General features: G+C 42.4%; 1 protein-coding gene across 1 annotated transcript; it reads right to left on the bottom strand.

Annotated features, from left to right (window-relative positions):
• Positions 1-12,293: 12,293 nt before the first annotated feature.
• Positions 12,294-19,621, bottom strand: trib2 (tribbles pseudokinase 2). The gene is made up of 3 exons (XM_005798300.2): positions 18,318-19,621; positions 16,680-16,972; positions 12,294-14,660 (listed from the first exon to the last, which is right to left on the bottom strand). Exons 1-3 carry the CDS (start codon positions 18,585-18,587, stop codon positions 14,189-14,191), a joined length of 1,035 nt encoding a protein of 344 aa, XP_005798357.1. The 5' UTR covers positions 18,588-19,621; the 3' UTR covers positions 12,294-14,188.
• Between the last annotated feature and the right edge of the window lie 487 nt (positions 19,622-20,108).

Raw genomic sequence — 20,108 nt, 5'->3', positions numbered from 1 at the left:
GTGGTTGGATATTTTATCCTCTTTCTCATCAGAAGTGTTGACGTTTATTCAATTTAATACATTTTCTATGTTCTTGAGGTTGGGAATATCCCAGGAGCCATTAAAAAAAAAAAAAAAATCCATCCCAAAAATTGTTTAGGTGCGTAGAGGTAGTTGTTTCATTGGAAAAGAATTGTCAGGCCCAAAACTGTCAGTCACCTTTAGATGAAGGGAAGTTGAAGAAGATGTTGAAGCAAGACTTAAGTGTGGCATAAACTCGAAGCTGTTGAAACGCCAGTGACCACGTCCAAGTTTGAGAGGGTGGCAACCATAAAAAAAAAACCCCTCCAAAATCAACAAAATTCTTCAGCTGTCATTTTTGTTTGGAAGAAGTTTTCATGGCCTGTTAGGACAAAATTGTGTTTATTTTCCCCACCAACGACAAGAAGCACGTAAAATGGGAGCCCTCCAAACTTACAAACATAACAACTATCGAGTGGGGCGTCGGCAGCGTCGTGATGACGGTCCGTCCTGTTTCCAGACTCGTTGCACGTGGAGGGAGGAATGTTGAGATTTCACCCCAAATTCATCCAGCTTCAGATCAAATCAACATCTGGAGTGATGGAATTGGATTTTCCAGCAGAACCATGAGCTCAAACACATCAGACCTGAATAAAGCTGCAGTGACCCTGAACTGAATGATAATGAAAATGCAACATGCTTGAAAGCTGCACCGTTTCTGGTAATCAGTCACATACCCAGGATTTTGCAAACAGCTCAGCTTGTTGGAAAAGTTGTGAGATTTTTTTTTCTTTTCTGCAGCTTGCTAAAGGATATTTAACAAAGCTATTATTTAGGAATATGCTAGATTCCATATTTATTGAGTTGCATTTATTTAACAGTAACTTGGCAAGAAGATGGTGGATAAAGAAGAGGAAGACATGCAGAAAATGGCCCAAGACTGGTAGTTGAACTCTGGAGAGTCCTAGAGAATACAAAGTGAACTACATTGCACCCAAACTTGTATTGACGCATTGGACGAGTCAAACTAAATTTGAATTTCTCCACCTAATTCCTGTTTTTAAAAGTCACTGCAGTCTTATCTTCCACCATCATTCCAAAAGACTTCTGGTCAAAAATGTATTGGACCTCTACCAACTGCTAGGTTTTGGTCACTTCGTATTTAAGTTACCGTAAGACATGTTTTCTCAATAAAATCAATGAAACATCAACTACAGCAGGTGCAAAAGGGGGAAAAAAAGCCTCTCTGTAAGATAACACCTGGGCTTTTATCAGGTTAAGGCAACAAATTGTTCACCGTCACTTTTAGGAAGCGAAGATGAAGAAAACAGCAACCGGATTATGGATCCTTTTGCACACTGCGCCAAGGATCGGGCAAACTGATTCCTGAAAGCTCCTACGAAAGAAAGAAAAAATGTCTGAAAAGTGAAATGTCTGATGGGACCAAAGGCAGGACAAGAAGTAGAAAGACAGCACTTTTTTTTTTCCAGGCAGCTGTATTCTCAGCTCATAATGCAAGAGCCATCTGTACAAATACCACCTTCCAGAGGGAGGAAAGGGACCCTTTCATGCGTCCTCGCGAAGTTTAGCGTCAGAAGTTTGCAAATGAGCATGCAAATTAGCTAGGAAGCGTTCTCTTTACAAATAAAATGAAGCCCACTATGCTCCAAAAAAAAAACATGTTAAGAAGCAATGGAACTGGGGGAATTTTTCACTGGCGGGAAAACGCAAGAATGGATCCGACTAAATAACGGCGGTCTCTGGAGCACAAAAGCGCGACTCCTGCATCAGAACACATATCAAAATCCCCAATGGGCTCCATTGAGAGACGCACAGCGTAGAATCCACCCTCACGCGCAAAAGTCTTTCTGGAACTTTTCCCACATTTTCTTGCGGGGCCACAAAAAAGCTTGAAAGCGGAATTTTTAATGGGACTTTATTTGAAAGCGCAACAAAATTGTGCGTATTTACAAGAAATGATTGCTGGTTTTCATCTGAAAGGAGTGGCATTTGTCTTTAATTAAACCCTTGTTTGTAGCACCCTCGTGCTACAAACAAGGGTTTGTTGGAGCACCGACCAGCAGTCAGCAAAGCAGGATTTTACGCTGCTCCAGCTTGAATAAAAAATTTAAAAAGAAAAAGAAACTTCCTCAACTTTACCAGACACTCCACACGGCATGGCTATTTTTTTTTCTCCTGAAGTAAGAAGTCCACATTGTTTTCTCCTTTCTCCAGCTTCGTTCTCACCTCTGTTAAGGCTGCAGAGAGAGAGAGAGAGAAAAAAACACAAGCACAAAAACAACCTGTTTCACCCAATTATCTCTCCCACTGGGCACAGTCGGCCAATCTGGCTCAGTCAAGACACTGAATCATTGAGCCAGATGATTTTAAACCTTTTGGGGGCTACAAGTCAGCACGCCAGCACCGAAACTGCTCCATGACTCGCAGCTGATAGTTAGCAGTGCCAGTTGCTCCACTAAGGATCGGCGGAGACAGAAATAGCACGTCATTTTTCTTGCGGTTTCTTATTTCAGAGTGGAATAGAGTTCATGGCAGGCATTTTAAAAATAAAAAATAAAACATAAAAAAAAGGACCATCTTCTATTTGCTGTTGACTTTTCCTGACCGCATCAGCCAACAAGTGTCAGGCCCAAATGAAAGCATCCTCTGCCATCTTATTGTCATTTACGAGAAAAATGACAAATGAAGCGAAGAAACTTATTTTTCTTTTGCAGCGAGCCTCCGGGGGCAGCGAATTCCTTGACCTCCCATCGGCCCCGGTTTGACCCCGTCTGTCTGGGGGGTTTGAAGCCATCGTCGGTTGATCAAGGAGTCGTGTCACTCCGAATTGTTGTAATTAAAGAACAATACAGCAAAAAAAGAAAAAAAACTATTTAAGTTAGGTAGTTTCTGTGGGGAGAGAGGATAATTGGGTATTGACGAAAGAATCTGAAAAGCGAAGACAGCACGCTTTACGGCTCTCCAATTTAACCTGTCAGCTCAAGCCTCTGATCATGCTGCTTACTGACCATATAATTGGTGAAACCGTCAATAAAAAAAAAATTAACAAAAATTTTTTTTGGAGGGCAATTTCTCATTTTGACAACGGCATAAAAACATTCCGAGCACTTAATTCAAATTGTGCTTTTCTTTCTTCCTTCCGCAGCTACTCGTGAAAACCTGACTGACATGTGACCTCTTGTACTTAATGTTCATTTAATCACTGGGCTGATCCTGCTCCCCACCGCTCCCCTTCACTACGGAAGGCACTCACGCTTCTGCGGGTATAAACTGATACTGACTGACAGTCAAGAGTTAATTACCATAATGAAACCATCATGACTTCCACTGCAGAGGCTTTTAAGGGGAAGTAATAAGTGCATCTTTCATTGGTATTAAACTTGGGAGAAAATAATCCTACAAAGCATAAAAGATAAGAGATTTTGTTAATTCAAGTGAGAACTGTTCTTTCTTTCTTTTCTTTTTTTTTTTTTAAGTATTTTGCATCAGCACTCCATTAAGTGCTTTCAAGCATTCTTACTAGCGTTGAGACACACTTGAATCTGCCACTTGCAGTTGTTTTGAGGGTGGGGAAGAGGCAAAGGCAGGCCAGGATGCAGGCACAGGTGCACCTGTTCTTTATTCATGAATAAAGAACAATGCTAAATGTTTTTTTTTTTGTTTTTTTAAGAAAACAAAGGGGGCATAGGGGGTGGGTCGCACGGGCCGGGAATCCATTGTGAACGCGGGGACTCGACACGAAAACTCAAAGGAATAAGGAGTGCCCGACGAGGAGCAATTGAAAACCCAAGACTCCGCAACACAACGCCGCTGCGGTGATGAGCGAAACTCTCTTGAACTTGTGGTGAGTGTGGAGAAAGAACGGTGGGAAAAGCAGAGAGGAAGAGGACGACAATATGGCAACCAGGCAAACCTTGTAGACACACTCGAATCTGATGAGGATTTTATCAATCATTGAACTTTGTTTAGGATTCCCTATTGAAACCACTGAAATAAAAGCATCGAAGAACAACTTTTAAGTCTTGAGTGACACAAATGACAATGTTTTTTTCCTTTTAATTAAATTATAATAATAATTTTAAAAAATTAAGTTACAGACCTAAAATGTGTGGCATGGATTTGAATTTAGCTCCCCTAGGTCAAAACATTATAAAAGCAAATGCCTTTCGCTCCGGTTTCCACTGGAATCCTGTAGGTGTGTGTCTCAGCCAGATTTTAAGATTTTAGCATTAAGATAATTAAGCTTACTGAGATCTGAGACATCTATTTTTATGTTTTACCACAGACTAAACATTCTATTTAGCTCTAAGCATCGACAAGGTCGCACTATGCCAAAAATATCGTCCTTCCTGATGTTTAAATCGTTGAGTTTAAGACTCATCGGTCCAGAAGCCATCATTCTAGACGTCCCTGTCTTTGTTCTCATGTGACAAACCGTAGTCTGGCTTTCATGTTTCCCATCTCCCATGAAAGAAAACGTGTGCTGAGTTATAGAGATGTAGATGTAGGAGAAGAAGCCTGGTGGAAGTCCAGTCAGGACATTTTAATGACTTACAGAGACGTGTTCTTGCTTTCAACTGTGAACTTTGTTTTGGATGGCCAGACCTGATGAAAGTTGTTTGGGTTTTTTTTTTATCTCCTCTGCCTGTTTTCCACAAAGTGGAATGATTGATGTTAAATTCTTTTGAGATCTCTTTAAATGCTTTACCAGTCTGTTTAGCGGATGCAGTCGGCTCCCTGAAGGCCACAGACAGCTCTTTCAATCTCAACATTTAAACTAAACGTTTTAATTATGCACGCCAAATGGAACATCCATTAGCCACTGTACATGAAAATAAATGTGGGGGGACGCGGAGTATTTTTGATGTTAACTTTTTTTTAAAGTTTCGAAAGGTCTGCCCCTCGGATTTAATCGTTTGGTTATACATCTTGAATACAGTGTTTCAGCTTTGTACCCCCGAGTATTTACATTGTTTCCTCATTTTTGCGCATCGCTGTAGATTCTTTGATGGCGTTGTCTTTCTCGAAGGTCCTACTTTCAAATCTTTTGCAGCCTCTCGTAGTTTTCCACCAGGATTGAACTTTTGCTGCTAGCTCCCACAACAGCAGCAGCTCTGTACCGCTGAAGGAAAGCATTCCCTCAACATGATGCTGCCACCGTCACCTGGCCAAGGTGTCTTTTTCCACACATTGCTTCCCGTCAGCCGAACCACAATATTTGACACATTTATTAATTTCACAACACCCTCCTGTCCCCCGCTAAACAACAGGAATAAAAGAATATAACTGAACTGTGGTGAAATAATCACTCACTGTTGTACCTAGGAGCCCCAGGATAAAGCCCTCCTTTTCCCAGGATTTAGTCCTGCACCACAGGAAGCTACAATCCCAGCGCCCTCTAGTGTTGAAAGCAGTCGTCTTTAATCTCTTTCCAAACTTCAACTTTTTTGGCTGCCTGATTTCAACTCAGTTCAATTCAGTTCAATTCTACTGCATCTACACAGCACCAATTCACAATAAACATTGTCTCAAGGCACTTTACAAGAGACAAAAAAGAGACAAACTTCTATTCAATCAGTCATGCAAGTCACTTGATCCTAGTTATCAAAGTAGGAAACCCTGCAGATTGACTCGCTGTAGTCGCTCTTCCACAGCAGAACATTTCTTGCATCGTGTCATTAACTATGCAGGCTACTGCGGAGGATGCATGATTATTTCTCTGACATATGGAACATGTAAATACTTTACTAAATCAATTGCTTAAAACAAAGAAAAAAAAAAGAATGTTGATTCTACAAATGATTACTGGTCAGATGGAAAATATCATTGTGGAACTGGAGCGCGTTGGTGCGTCACACACGACTCCTGTGTCCACCTGACTGGCCTCTCTGTGTCCCTGTCGCTCTGAGGGCTTTGGAACCCCGAGCCAGTAGAAGCCTCATGGCTGGATGGAGGACAACAGAGGCCATCTGTTGTCTGTGTGCTTTCTTTGGTGTCCTGCCACAGAAAACCCCACCGCCAGAACGCCCAGGGGTACCGTACCATGTGCGGTACGGCTTTGCCCAGGGGACCGGCTCACTAAATCACCTTTACAGCAGACTGGCTCCACTGGGGCATGCCTGGATTCCGCCAAAGCACGGGACACAATGCCGGTGGTGTTTTAAATTGGGGCCTTGTCGAGGCAGGACTATTGCACAACCATGCCATTAACCTTAATTGGAGCAGCTTGGTGGAACAGAGACAAAACTTTCAGTGCTCTGAGACAGAGAAGCTTCTAGGCCGAGTTATATAAAATCGAAACTGATCTCGGGCTGAGTTAATCGAATTGCAGAATACTTATCTTCCTGCTGAGGAGGAGAAGCTGAGGAGTGAATGCCGTACAGTGAAACCCCTCTTTCCCTCCCTCTCTGGTTCTGTGCTCTGGCAGAATGCTAAATTTATTATGTACACGGCAACGTGACACGAATGACTCCTCCTCCATATTTCCCTGTTATCACGAGAAGAACATTTTATTAAATCAATATGTTGGTGGTGCAGGAAGGAAACCAATACAGGATGCATTTTCTCATGTCACTATCACAAACATTAATGTACTTTTTGAGGGATGTTATGTGACAAACCAACACACAGAAATGCATCATTGTGAAATAGAAGGAAAACAATCCACTGCTTTGAAAAGTGAGGTAAAGGAGAAGTGAGTGAGTGTGTTACATTCAAACTTTGTGTGATGGAAAACGAAGAGTGCGCATCACCATTAACCCATAATCGGGCGAGTAGTGACTGACAATGCAGTGCTTAAATACTGGGAGGTCGATGGTAGGAACTATAGACCTGGGCTAATGAGCTAACTGATTGTAGGTGCGAGTGGAGGGAGTGAAGACAGACTGAAGAGGGAGGAGAGCGAAAGGGGCACAGGGAAGCGAGGGAGAGTACACAGGGAAAAATACAAACACTTAAAGAATAACTAGGCTAAAGGAACCTAATAAAACTAGAACAGAAAACAACTACAATCACATAAACATAACTAGAATCACTAAGGAAGACCAAAGCACTAAGGTGTTCCTTTAAATACTAAAGGAACACCCCCCAAAAAAACATGCAAAAAAACTAAGGAACACCAAAAATGACAAAAAACCAAAATAACCCCCCCCCAGAACCTAACATTTATTTTAATAAAAACTGACTCAAACAGCCTGACCGGTCTACTTTGTTCACATTTTTATTTGTGGGAATGTTTTAAAAAAAATAATCCCGATTTTCATTTACTTCTCTACTTTGTGTTGGTCCATCACATAAAATCCCATTTAAAAACATTGAAGTTTCAGCTAGTCGTGGCACAAAAGGTCTAAATGTATCTCTTTTGCACAGCTCTGGATTGTGTTTCTTTCATTTCATACAGTCCAATTTTGCCTTGAGGCTAAATAAATAATAATAATAACAATAATAAAAGCAGAGGCTTTTATTGGAGTGTCTACAAATACGGAGAAAATCAAAACAGGTAATAGCTTTAAAAGTGCTGCTCCGCATTCCGCATTTCCCCTTTGAGACTCTTTAGTTTATCCGTCTGCCGCAGCAAACAGAAAGGATTAGTAATATCGCTCATTCATCAGAGAAAACAGCCCACAGTACTTCCTCCCTACATCTGTTATCTCATACTGATATGAAGCTCCGCTGAGATTGGATCGTGAAAGAAGATTACAGTGACAGCAGGGTGTTTTTTTTTCTTTCTCCCAGGGTCAGCAGGTCACTGCACATGCTTTGCAAGCAGTCATATTTAACGCAAGTTATTGGCTAATAAATTCCAGGCAACAAAAAAATACAAGAATGTGTTTTGAAATTCTCCCTTTTCTGTTTTCTGCTGATGGAGTTTCTCCGTTTGGGATGGAAAATTGAGGATATCGGAATATCGGGACATCGGGATATCGGGAAAACACGCAGAAAACACCAAACGGCAGTAGGGTTTGGTTGGAATTCAAGAACCTATAGGCCCTCCTCCCGTTTGACAAAGCGGCTACAGCATTTCCTTTTGTGCCACAATAAGGTGCAAACACATCAAATATTTAACCCCAAACAGACGCGGGATGTTTTAAGAGTGTTTTCTGGGCCCTGCGATGGTTTGTGAGTGTCCACATTTTTGACAGATTGTGGAAGAGCGTGGCAGTGAATGAATAGTGTAAACAAGAGATGAATCATCGCTGTCACAGGCAATACAAGCGAGCGGCGGAGGAAACGGGGCTCTTCGCAGAGCAGCTCTTGGCCTTCGGAGAGCCTTTAAATCTCCATCTCTGCAACCAGTAATGACGTTTGCAGGTAGGACTCTCCGGATTTATGGAGCCTCACACATTGTGTTAGCCCCCCCACCCCCAAAAATAACAGGAGCAGGATTATGCTTTAAAGGGTACGGTACTGCCAAGACTGTGTCCTCAACAGATTTTTAATTAGTCACAGTCCTAATTACATACTGTGCTGCTTTAATGAATACACAGACGCTGACAGCTAAAGCAATTTAAAAACATATTGTCCACGTTCAACACTCTGCCAGTTGGTGGGAAATTTCTAACCATTTTTTTTCCCCCCTCCATCAGATGAACGCGCTCAACACGCAGTTTTATTGTTTCCATCCGTAAGGAGCCTCCTTCAGACTTCTGGAGTCGTGCATCCTCGTGAATCTGGTTAAAAGGCTGCTGCCGGTCCTCTGAGGGCTCGTGTGCTCGGTTGTTTTTCAAACGTGGCGTTGCTTCCGCAAAGGCAGTTCTGGTGCCAGACTTCCTGTTATCTCACCGCTACCTAGTATGGAATGTTTTCCACAACCACATTCGTCTTGAAACTGAAAGCCTCTGCCTGGTTGTGCTGAAACAACCCTCTGGGGTAATCCGAACCCAAATCTTTGGGTTTCATATTCTTTAAAAAAAAAAAAACGGATTTTTTTTTTTTGCTTTGACTGCTGGCCTAGAAAAAGAATGAGTTTTGAACAATCTCCTGTTGTGTTTTAACATCAGAACATGTTTAACCTTCAAACTCACATGCAGAACTTACAGTTTGCAAAGTTATTGGTATACCTTGACCTTTTTTGTTTTAACGTTTTGTCACGCTGAAACCCCTTATGTGAGTGTGTTGTTAGGATTTTATGTGATAGAGCAACATGAAATAGTGAAAGGAAATAGATAAAAGGCTTTCACTTTCTATTTTTGTTAATCCCCGCCAGCTTTGGAAATCTAGAAAGTGATTATTTTGGGGGCTATTTTTCAGGTGTCACTACAGATGTGGTGGCAACACAAGTCTGAACTTTGACTGTCGTTCTAATACATCACATGCTGTGATATAAACAATCCCACTGCAGCTCTGTCTGTTTACAGTCATCATCTTGCTGGAAGGTGAACCTCCGTTTTCCATCTCAAAACATTTCGTAGCATCTAACGTTTGAAGCATCCTGCCCTTCATTTAGCTCCTTTTGGGTTTTTTTACCGGTTCTGCCTGCTGAAATAAATTCATTTTAAAATTTCTGAGTTCTGAATGATTGGAGTAATAAATTGTCACATCCTAGTCAAATAATACTTGTGTGTCATGGTTTATCTAAATAATTGGCTTCATATCTTATTGCTATTCATCTTTGCAGCGATGGATACTAGACCATAGTGGGCTTATTCTTTTCAAAAACGTGATTTGCTTTATTATTAACATCTAATAATCTGTTTTTCTTTCACCCTGAACAAGCAGTTGACCGAGGTAAATTCAGTGCTTTTATGGTACCACTAGAGGTCAGACTAGTATATCTAATATCTCACATCTGTGTAGGAACTTGGCAGTCAGCTACACCCTGATTGGATAGCTTTTTACATGTTTTACACTGTTCTGTTTCGATATTGACATAATGCACAACGCACATCACAGTAATCTGTGAGCTAGCGAAAAATATCGCAGAGGATTTGTGTGAAAATCACAGCGAAGACAGTGCAAAAAACACAGCAAGGCTTTGTTTTGGTTATGATTATTTTATGTTTAAAAAAAAGTCAGGATTGAGAGTTAACCCTAAGCATTATTGCCTTGACAAAAAACACCTTAGAACATTTTTTTGTGGGGTCATTATGCTGTAGGTATGCTTCTCTTTCGAACGGACAGAGAATCTGATCAAATTTCACAAACTAGATGTACATAATTCAAAAACTGAGGCTGTAACTACAGTCAAATATGGCTATAAGATGTCTTGATTCAGGGGCAGTAACATAGTAAGATAAACTCTTTCAGAAGCCTAATAGTAAAATAATTTGAAAAAAAAAATTATTCTTCTCATCCTGTGCAAAAATTCAATTGATTCCTTTTCAAGGCACAATTAAACTTTAAAAACACGGGGAAAGGTAAATCTCGTTCTCAGGGAAAGATTAAAGAACAAAGAGATTTGCAATGCTGCTGCTTTGTGACGCAGAAGGCTGCAGGAGTCTGTCATGACAGAGCCACCGGAAAACAATCAGATTGAAGAGCCTTTGCCTGCTATACGTGTGCAATCGTTTAGAAGGAGTGGAGCCGACAGAGCGGCCCCTCACTCATCTGGGATTCTGTCAAGTTCTCCCAACAAGTGATTGGAATCTCATTAAGAAGCAAGAGGTGCTTTGTTAGGGTAGACTGCCAAGCTGCACTTGAATTTAAATATCTGATAAGACCAGGTTGTCAACTGACCAGTGGAAAATATGGTCTGTTCTCTTACGAATGGATATTTTCCGGGTTTGCCCATCAGAAATACAAGGCTCCTAATGTCAGAATTGTGACCTGACAATATAAAACAAACACACCATTTGTAGACATTATGGCAGATGAGAAACTTTTGAAAGACTAAAGCATTTGGGTTCCGTTGTAGTCTGCACGATAACAAAACATACAGAACTGAAGATAAAATATTGCCTTATATGATATTAGAGGCACGTTGAAGCTTGTTTTGGGGATGTTAAATTTAAACTAGATAAAGTTTCACAAAAAAAAAAAAAAAAAAAAAAGAAAGTAGAAAAAAAAATGTCTGAAATATTTTTTAGGAGATAGACCCCGTTACCCGTGTGTCCCAAAATCCATATGAAATCTGCCGCCATGGCGGTTAATCCTCCCAGATTGCTGGGAAAGCAAACACAGACATCCCGGTATTACTGTACATTGGCCAGGAGAGAAGCTTTTCAGACATGACGGTGGGCTTGTAATGCTACACTCTAACCCAGGGGTCTCAAACTCCAGTCCTCGAGGGCCGCTGTCGTGCAGGTTTTAGATGTGCCACAGGTACAAAACGCTGGAATGAAATGGTTTAATTGCCTCCTCCTTGTGTAGCTCAGTTCTCCAAAGCCTTAATGACCTAATTATTCTATTCAGGTGGTGCAGCAGAAGGCACATCTAAAAGTTGCAGGACTGCGGCCCTCGAGGACTGGAGTTTGAGACCCCTGCTCTAACCAATGGATGGAGCGCTTGTATTACATTCTGAAAAATGAAGATTAAGGGGTAAATCTTTATTTTAAGATCTGAGCGCGAGCCATGACGGGGGATTGTGGGACATGAGGGTATTATTGGTATGTTATCAAGTGTGGTCCATTGTGAGTGTGTGGGGGAGCGGCGGCAGGACTTTAGGGAGCATTTTCTGGGCCATATGGGTGGACTGAATCTTTTCTTGTTTTCCGAGTACCAAGCAGTTCTGTTGGTGCTCTGTTGGTGGAGGTAACCACTAGACTACTGGGATCCATTTGAGATCGGTCACTGCAAATATGGCTTCCAGAGGAGGTGAGGGTGATTTGGAAAATATGGGGATTGACATTCACAGGGACTTAAAGGGGGGGTCCCATACATTGAATGTGACATAAGTGTGGAAATTAGCCACCTGAGATGTTAGAAGTCAAATTTAGGTGAACTTTGCCCTCTTTGGTGGGCTTTCATGGGGTCACCACGGGTGCTAAAAATTCGGAAAGTCAAGCATAAGGGTAAGGAGAGATGGCCCTTTCAGCTGACATGTGCCCTATCCCCCTATGACCTTTGGTCAGCCCCCCAGGATTTTTCAAAAAACACCCCTAAATCCTCCGAGATTTCCAAAAATACAATGGCAGTAATAATCCTGAGATATATTTAAAGCAAGTCTGCTGTTACAGAAAAGTCTGTCAAATAGCTCTATTTTATAAGTCTTCTACATCTTCCAACAGACATATTTTGTAACTCAGCAACTGTTACAAACATTTTTGGTTTTGCTCGGGAGCGGCCTTCCAGATTAAAAATTATTTCAATATTCCAAAAAAACAACAATAGTCAAATATCATTTCACAATTTATTTACTGAATAAATTTGGACAAAACACCAGAATCTGTTACAATACAATCTGAACATCTGAGGCAGATATCCCACCATGCACCACCCCACCCGCCAAGGAACAAAACAGGAAAAAAAAAACAAAGGAAAAAAAACAAACTAAACCTTAGCACCAAACCAGCACCAACTTAAATAAAAAGGTAGCTCAGTCTACAGAAACAATGAAAGTTATAGCCGTATTTTAAACTGAAAAGCAACTCAATTGAGATTTTTTTTTTTCTGTTAAAATAGCTTTTCTTGAAAAGAAAGGAAAACCAAAAAAAAGCATCCTCCAAACCCCAACCCACCCGTAACCCCTCGCTAGGCAGGCTATAGCATTCATGGAGCACATGCCACTGACTAGGTTAAAAAACACAAATTCAAGTAACATTGAGATACGACGAAACATGTCCACTGCTACCCAATCTGAGCGTGATCCTTTCACAGAACCTACACAGGCAGTAGGAAAAAACTAACATGAGGTCATGGAGTGATTATGGAATAGCAATACCACTACTGAATATCCCATATCTAGATTTTTTTTTTAATTTTAATTCCTCCAAAAGAAATGAGGGAGACTGGGTGGCATGGCCTGTTGGGGGCACAGGAATACTGGCATAGATGGTGTTTTTTTTTTTCTTTAAAACTTCAGACAGACGCGTTTTCACTTCACACCTGTCCTGTGTCAAAATATTGCCTACGTCATACATGGGGAAAAAAAAAAAAAAGGAATCTCTTGGTAAAGAAATACCCTGCTATGTAGTTTTTAAATATATATTTATATTCATTTATATATATTTTTATAGCTGTTACAATTTAAATAAACGTCATCGCTTCTACAACTGAAATTTAAATAAAAAAATAAAAAGGAAGCTAATTTCAAGAAGGTGGAAGTGTCCGTTAATCTAACGCATCAAGTGCTTTATGCCATGTTGGGATGATCACACAGAAAATGGATAAAAAAGGGTTTATGGAAAGATATTAAAGCAGCGAGGAGCAGATTAGAATAGCTTAAGAGACAAAAGCAATAAGTGGCAGTGTAAAGAAAATGAAAGCATGGTAGAAGCTTAAGAGATGTGACTGAAAGAAAAAAAGGCCACCAAGGAGTTTAGTGACTGTCACAATTGTCAGCATTGAGATACAAAGAAAACAAACAAAAAAAAACTGAGGTCAGACTTTTTTTTTCTTATGCAATGACAAAGAGACGAAGATGCTCTGTTTCCTAGTGGTCCCAAGTCAGTTGTATCGGCTTGGCAACAAAACGCGGGGTTGCCCTTTCTAACTTTGGGTCTGCGGCGCTGCTCTATTACCGGCCACAGCCATGGCGACGCAAAAATCAAAAAAAAAAAGAAAAAGAAAAAGCTAAATTTGCAAGAAAAAAAAATGTGGTGCTGCAGTTCGTTTAGTATGGTTGTCCTTGGTTTACAGTCTTCATATGTCCCTTCATGCGCTTAATAGTGTCAAAAAAAAAAAAAAAGGTGAATGCTTCAACTTCGTATGAGCACCACATTAAACCAAAACACGCAAGAAAAAAAATAAAATAAAATTGCTACATTGTTTGCAACTTGCATGTCTGGCAGCGACATCCCCAAATGGGGAGAGCGCGTCACCAGATGGTGTATAGATGCCATTTGTCATGCCAGGCTCAAGGTTTTCCATGAAGTGGTGGAAAAGGAAAACACGATGGAAACACCTTTATTATGAGTGACAAATTCATCTATTTATCTCTACACTACTGTTCTTTTTTTTTTTTTTTTGAGGGAAGGGGTGCAGGGGGGAGAAGTGGAGCTCTGTTGATACCGTGGCGAGCCGACCCGTGGCGGCGTTCTCTGTTTTGTGCTTCTCCGTCGGTGGGGGCGGTTCAGCTAAAAAGCTCCAGCTCCTCCTCCATGTTCACCTCAGGCACCATTTGCTCCTGCTCCCTCTCCCCTCTGCCGTGCGCCTGGAACCCCCCCAGCACTCCGGAGGAGGCGAACCATGGGTGCTCCAGGATCTCCCGGGAGGTGAGGCGCTCCGCCGGCTCCCGGCGCAGTATGGAGCGGATCAGGCACTTGGCCTTCGGCGTCAGCGTCTCTGGGATGTTGAAGTGGCCCCGGCGGATTTTGCTGAACAGCGATCCCGGCTCGACGTCGTGGAAAGGGTAGCGCCCCACGAGGATGGTGTAGAGCATGACGCCCAGGCTCCAGACGTCGGCCGCCTTGCCCGAATAGCTGCCGTTGGCGTTGAGGATCTCCGGGCTGACGTAGGCCGGGCAGCCGTGTTTGTCTGACAGCGAATCGTCAAGACCAGCAAGGATGTAAGAGTCCTCGAGGCTCTCCAGTTTAACAAGGTTTCTGGAACCAAAGGAGAGGCAAAAAACACATACAATGAGTCTTTGACTTATAAGGGATCAGCTGCTAGAAAATAAGCTAAGACACTTTCACACGAAAAAGTATCAATTTGTTTTATATCAAAGCAACTGAATTAAAAAAAGAAGAAGAAAATAAAAGAATAAAAGTTTGCAAAAACATTTAACCACAGCATAATAACAAAATCCCATTATTTTGCTACAGAGCACAGCTTTCAAATACGGATATTTGCTCAGTTTCCCTGGGCCAGACACTCATTCCTCCTCGATGATATTTAGAAGCATGCTTAATTGAATTGCTCCTTGCTCATTTTCGGAACAGGAATAATTATTACTGCACTTTCAAAAGGCTTAAATGCACAATAAGCGAGATTAAAACCACATTATTCATTGGAACATATTTGAGCCTAATCACACGTGGAGCCCGGAGCAACGCAGCGCTGCCCCTCACCCACCTGTGGTTTCAGACGGCACAACGTTCGGCTGAACCGGAGCTGCTGCGCGTCTCACTTGCCTCCGACAAAAACTTTTCCATGGGCAACATTCTTAGTCAGGGTTTGTATGGAAATTAAGTCTCAAGGTGGCAGGTTCTACTCAAACTTCCATTACTTACATCATCTTACAACTTGCGTTTAGACCTGTCGCAATAAATCAATTAATTGCATGACAAATTCAAACAGACTCAATATTTTCCATTTGCGTGATTGATCGTTTTCGCTTTTCTCTCTTCCTACCACAGCAGTCTGGTGCTTTGGTCTCAACTAGCCCGCCTTTTTTTCTTTGGAAGGACAATTTTGTTTACATAGACTTCATAATTGACTTTATTTGTTGTTGTTTTTTTATGTATTTTGGATATTTAAAACATCTTCCAGTTATGGTTTCAAATGTTCATCATTGAGAATGCGTTCTTGCATTATTGTGCCATTACCATCATACTACTCAAATGGTTTCAAAACAACAGTATCATCGTTTATTGCAATACCTTCAGGGACAATTTATTGTTCAGTAAGGTCTGTTAACGTGTCAGGGCTACTTGTGTTCACTGTGTTGAGCGCAGAAAAGTGAAAGAGTAGAGTAATCTACCCAACAATCCTATACTACAATTAATTTCTGATATTTTTAAAATTATTGTTTACATCTTTGTAACAAAATAAAAACAGATTTTGTGATTTGGTCTATATATATATTATATATAAAAAAATATATATATATATATCTCAGAGAGATGGCTTGTAAAAACCGCTCGCCACCAACCTCTTTAAATGCGATGCATGCCTCTGTCCAGGACCACCGGAGGTCACTGGACCTGCACTAAGTATGTGAAGCAGCTCAGCTTCTAGTTTCCACAGTACGTGCCAAATAAATGACACCCCACACTCAAATGGCAACAAGCAGAGCGGCTAAAAAGCAATAACCTAAAAGCTGAGGAAGTGCGAAGCTTCTGCTTGGGAGTTGTCATTTGTACTTCTATATATAACCCCCCCCCCAAAATCATGAAAAGATAAAAGTCAATCTTGCTCTGGGGTTGCAGTAGCAACAGATGCCATGTTTTGCAGTTAGCAACTACTGCCAGCAGGTGTCAGCATCTATACTCCAAGTGTGAGTGTCAGGTTCAGCTTATCGCTACAGTAGCCTGGAGACTCGATTCGACTGATCATCTGCCATCCTAAAAGCTTGTCCCGGCAGCTTATCGGACCGTGCTGTTCAACCCAGCGCTGGTGCTGGCCTTTCAGTTTGGCTAATGATTGCCCGCTCACTCATTCGCATGCATTTCATCTATTTATACACAGTGCGTGAGACATTTCCACCAATAAAACCACACGCTCAGAAAGAACTGGGGCAGATGTGTTCAGGAGAACCATGCCACTCTTGTTCTGACTCAGCTTCCACCAACCGCTGCTTGAGCCAATATGTGACATAACAACACTGTATTCTCAGCATGTGAAGCAGAGAGAGAGGGAGAGGAGTCGCGGCGCTTACATAGCCGAGGTCTGACGCGGCTTACCTGTCCTCGTTCTTGAAGACGAACTTCCTCAGCTTGAGGTCACGGAGGACCAGTCCGTTGTCATGGCAATGTGCCACGGCCGAGGCTATCTGATAGAAGAGCCGGGCGGCCTCGTCTTCCCGCAGCTTCTTGCAGGTGCGGACGAAGGAGTGCATGTCGCCGTGGCTCCTGTCGAAGAACACGTAGGCTCGCGTCTCGCCGAGCAAAATCTCCAGGATCTGGTTGATGTGCTCATGCTGGCCCAGGGCGAAGTAGGCCACCAGCGACTCCTGGTACCGGCCAATGTCGAAAACCTGCAAACGCGACAGGAAAGTTTGTTTTGTCAGCAGAGATTCGTTCTAACTTAAAAAAACAAAAAGGGGGATCTGACTTGCTTCTTTTTTTTGTGCTAAAAGTAAGGGCTGAACAAAGCATCACAACAGTGCACGGTATTATCCTGCAGCCTGAGGTTGCAATGTCTTGTTTGTTTCCATAGCAACCCCCAATTGACTTTCAGCACAACCAGTTCAGGTGAGAAGGCTCCTCTGCTTGCAACTCAATACAAAACGCACCCTGCGGGTCTTACGACGGTGCCCGGCCTTCGAGCTCGACAAAAGAAAAAAAGAAAGAAAGAAAAAGAAAACAATCCTGGAAGTGAGGGTGGGATTGATTGCTGCCGTATCGAGGTCGGCACCAAGCGGAGCAGGACAAACAGCTGTTACCTCATAACCAGTGCCAAAGGTCACTCATTTCTCATGGCAGAGAAAACATTATCACAAGTCAGAAGGGGCAGGTTGCTGTATGTGTCATGCTTTATGGGTCCAAGGGTGGACGTCGCCATTGTTTCTATTAATCATCCCAGACGAGGACGGCTCAGGAGATAAATGCTGCAAAAGGACAAGAGCTGCTGCCGTGGTTATCAGTAATATGCAACAGTTGATATGTGCCATAAACGAGCTGAGGAACTGTGTAATTTTATAGTCACAATTCACCGGATGGAGCAAACAGGGGTCAGGGAACAAAAAGTTCATTAAACCTGCAAAAAGAGATGCAGAGATCAGGAAAACTCGTCTGGCTCCATTTTTGTGTGTGTGCGTGTCGAATGATTGGTGCATCTCTGCCTTCAAAGGCGGTATATTCCTCCAACTCATCAGCTCATTAAACATTCAGTTCCCCTGAGAATTTTGTGCAGCACATGGCAACACTCGCATGCCAAACATCCATTCGGAGGTATACTGATTACAGCATTGTGCTGTGAAAGGGAGAAGCCACGGGTAAGCCAGAATGGCACTAACAGGAGTGTGCGTGTGTGTACGTGGTTACTCACTCCTTTGTCAACGTTACATCATGCAATCCAAACCACACAGCTCACTCCATTCACTTTTTCCACCAGGCTGGGCTGCCAGCTCTCTATTTACAATGCAAGCAATAATAAAAAAAAATAAAATAAAAAAAGTTGAGGTGGCAGGTTTCGATGCAACATGCATCCTGCAACAATAACCCCCCCCCCAATCTGCATTTTTGTGCTGGATATTCTCAGCACCGGAAGCAATTGCAATATTTAACAAACGACTTTTTGAATGAAGTGCATAGAAAAATAACACAAAAAAAATGTAGGCCGATTATTTTGGGGGGAACGTGAAAGTCTGTGCTGCTCACCTTACATATGAGCTCGTCCCCGCTGTGCAGGTGGGCGGCTCTGAAAACGTGGTCTCCCTCCAGCGGCTCCAACAAAAGGTAGTCCCCGATGCGGGAGATGCAGTGCGAGGAGTCCGGGGTCTCCGGCGGGCTGGGGGAGCCGAGGTTCGGGCTGAAACTCTGGTTCGACTCTGTAGTCCTTAGGCAAGACAATTCTTCAAAATCGTGCGATTTGTGTCGCGATCTCCCATAACGTGAAATGTTGATTGGATTTGACCTCTGTATGTTCATGAGGAATAAGTGCGAAATCTCCACACACGCACACAAAAAAATATATAGATGAAGTTTTCTCCTTGTTCTCCTCTTCCTCGGTTAGGGCACCTCTAGCTCGCACGATACTTTAAAATATGTCACGTATATATGTATGGATAATAAAAAAATAATAATGTGAATTTAAAGTACCGTGCTTTGGTTTTATGTCAACCGGCGAGATACTATACTCAAAAAGGGTTTAATTTGTCCACAGCTCATTTGCTCCCCTTTGTTATACATTCATGGAATGAAGTCTGTGTTAAACACCTGACTGTAAGGCCAGAGCTCTCTGAAAGCCTTCAACAACGAGGTGCAGTTTCATTAACGTGGATGCAAGACAAAAAGCTGCAACAAAGGCTACCAAAAGTTAGCTTTTAAAAATGAATGAAGGCTGCTAAAGTCAACGGTCCGCTAGCTTATCTCGCCGGTGAAATTCTAAGAGACGTTTCGTAAAACGGAAACAATATTATTATTTTTTTTTTACGCGGCTTGCAGTCGCATTTAAGGAATGCACAAGCCAAACAAATTAAGCAAGTTTCTGAGCTAATAATAGCTGCTGAAATTCGTCAGGGTTTTGCTAGCAGGTGCAGAGCTAACTGGTTAGCTTGGTGGGCTAACGAGTACCAGGTCAGTGCACGGCCTTGTTCCCCGGGATCACATCCATGCACGGTGATTGTCATAAGGAGAGAGCCCCATCCGGAGAGACTGCTGAAGCTCTTTGTGTCGCTCGGGTCAGCGCTCTCTATCCTCCGCTTGAACTTATCCAGTAGAAGAAATGTGCCGTCTGTCGCCTGTGAATGCCGCTGCAAAGCTTGTGGAAGGAAGGAAGGAAGGGACGGCCGACTTTCCCAGGCCAATCCCTTGATTCAGCAGGACATCCTCTCTCCCGTGGTACCGCTGTGCTTCTTACGTGGCCGGGAATCTAGTTCATTCAGTGCAGAGCGAAGCTGCACACACTGCGCCTGTACACACACACAGAGAGAGAGAGAGAGAGATGCGTTTCTGCCCAGCGCGAAGGAGGGGGGAGGAAAGGAAGGTTTGAATGTACGCGCGCGCGCTCGTACACGCACCTACACACGAGCTAGCTAACCCGCCTCCAACGTCACGCTCACAACGAAATCCTATTGGCTTTCAGCCTGCAGTGAGGTCATGTGAGAGCCGTGTACCGTGGCTACACCCCCAGGAATCTAAATGCAGCGTTGGTGGAACAGAGTATAGCTACTGTACATACCGCGCTACAAATGTGTTTCCCCCCTGAAATGTCACTTAAGCAGAACAGCACCACACACTCCATGGCAACATTTACAATGCCTTTGTACTTTTATCCAAGAAAAATAAAGTTTATCCAGTTGTATGTAATTCATAGAAGAAGAAAAAAATAACGTAAAGTGAAATTGGATGTTAGTTTCTCATTGTCAAAATTATTCCTGTAATCCAGCTGGATAAATGTTCCTACATGTCAAAAGTATCCCACACAGCAAAACATTAAAACACATGAAA

This window comes from Xiphophorus maculatus, chromosome 15 (genome assembly GCF_002775205.1).
Source record: "Xiphophorus maculatus strain JP 163 A chromosome 15, X_maculatus-5.0-male, whole genome shotgun sequence".
In the NCBI taxonomy this organism is placed as follows: Eukaryota; Metazoa; Chordata; class Actinopteri; order Cyprinodontiformes; family Poeciliidae; genus Xiphophorus; species Xiphophorus maculatus.
The sequence above is the reverse complement of the archived record's forward strand: the minus strand, read 5'-3'. Positions and strand labels throughout refer to the sequence as shown.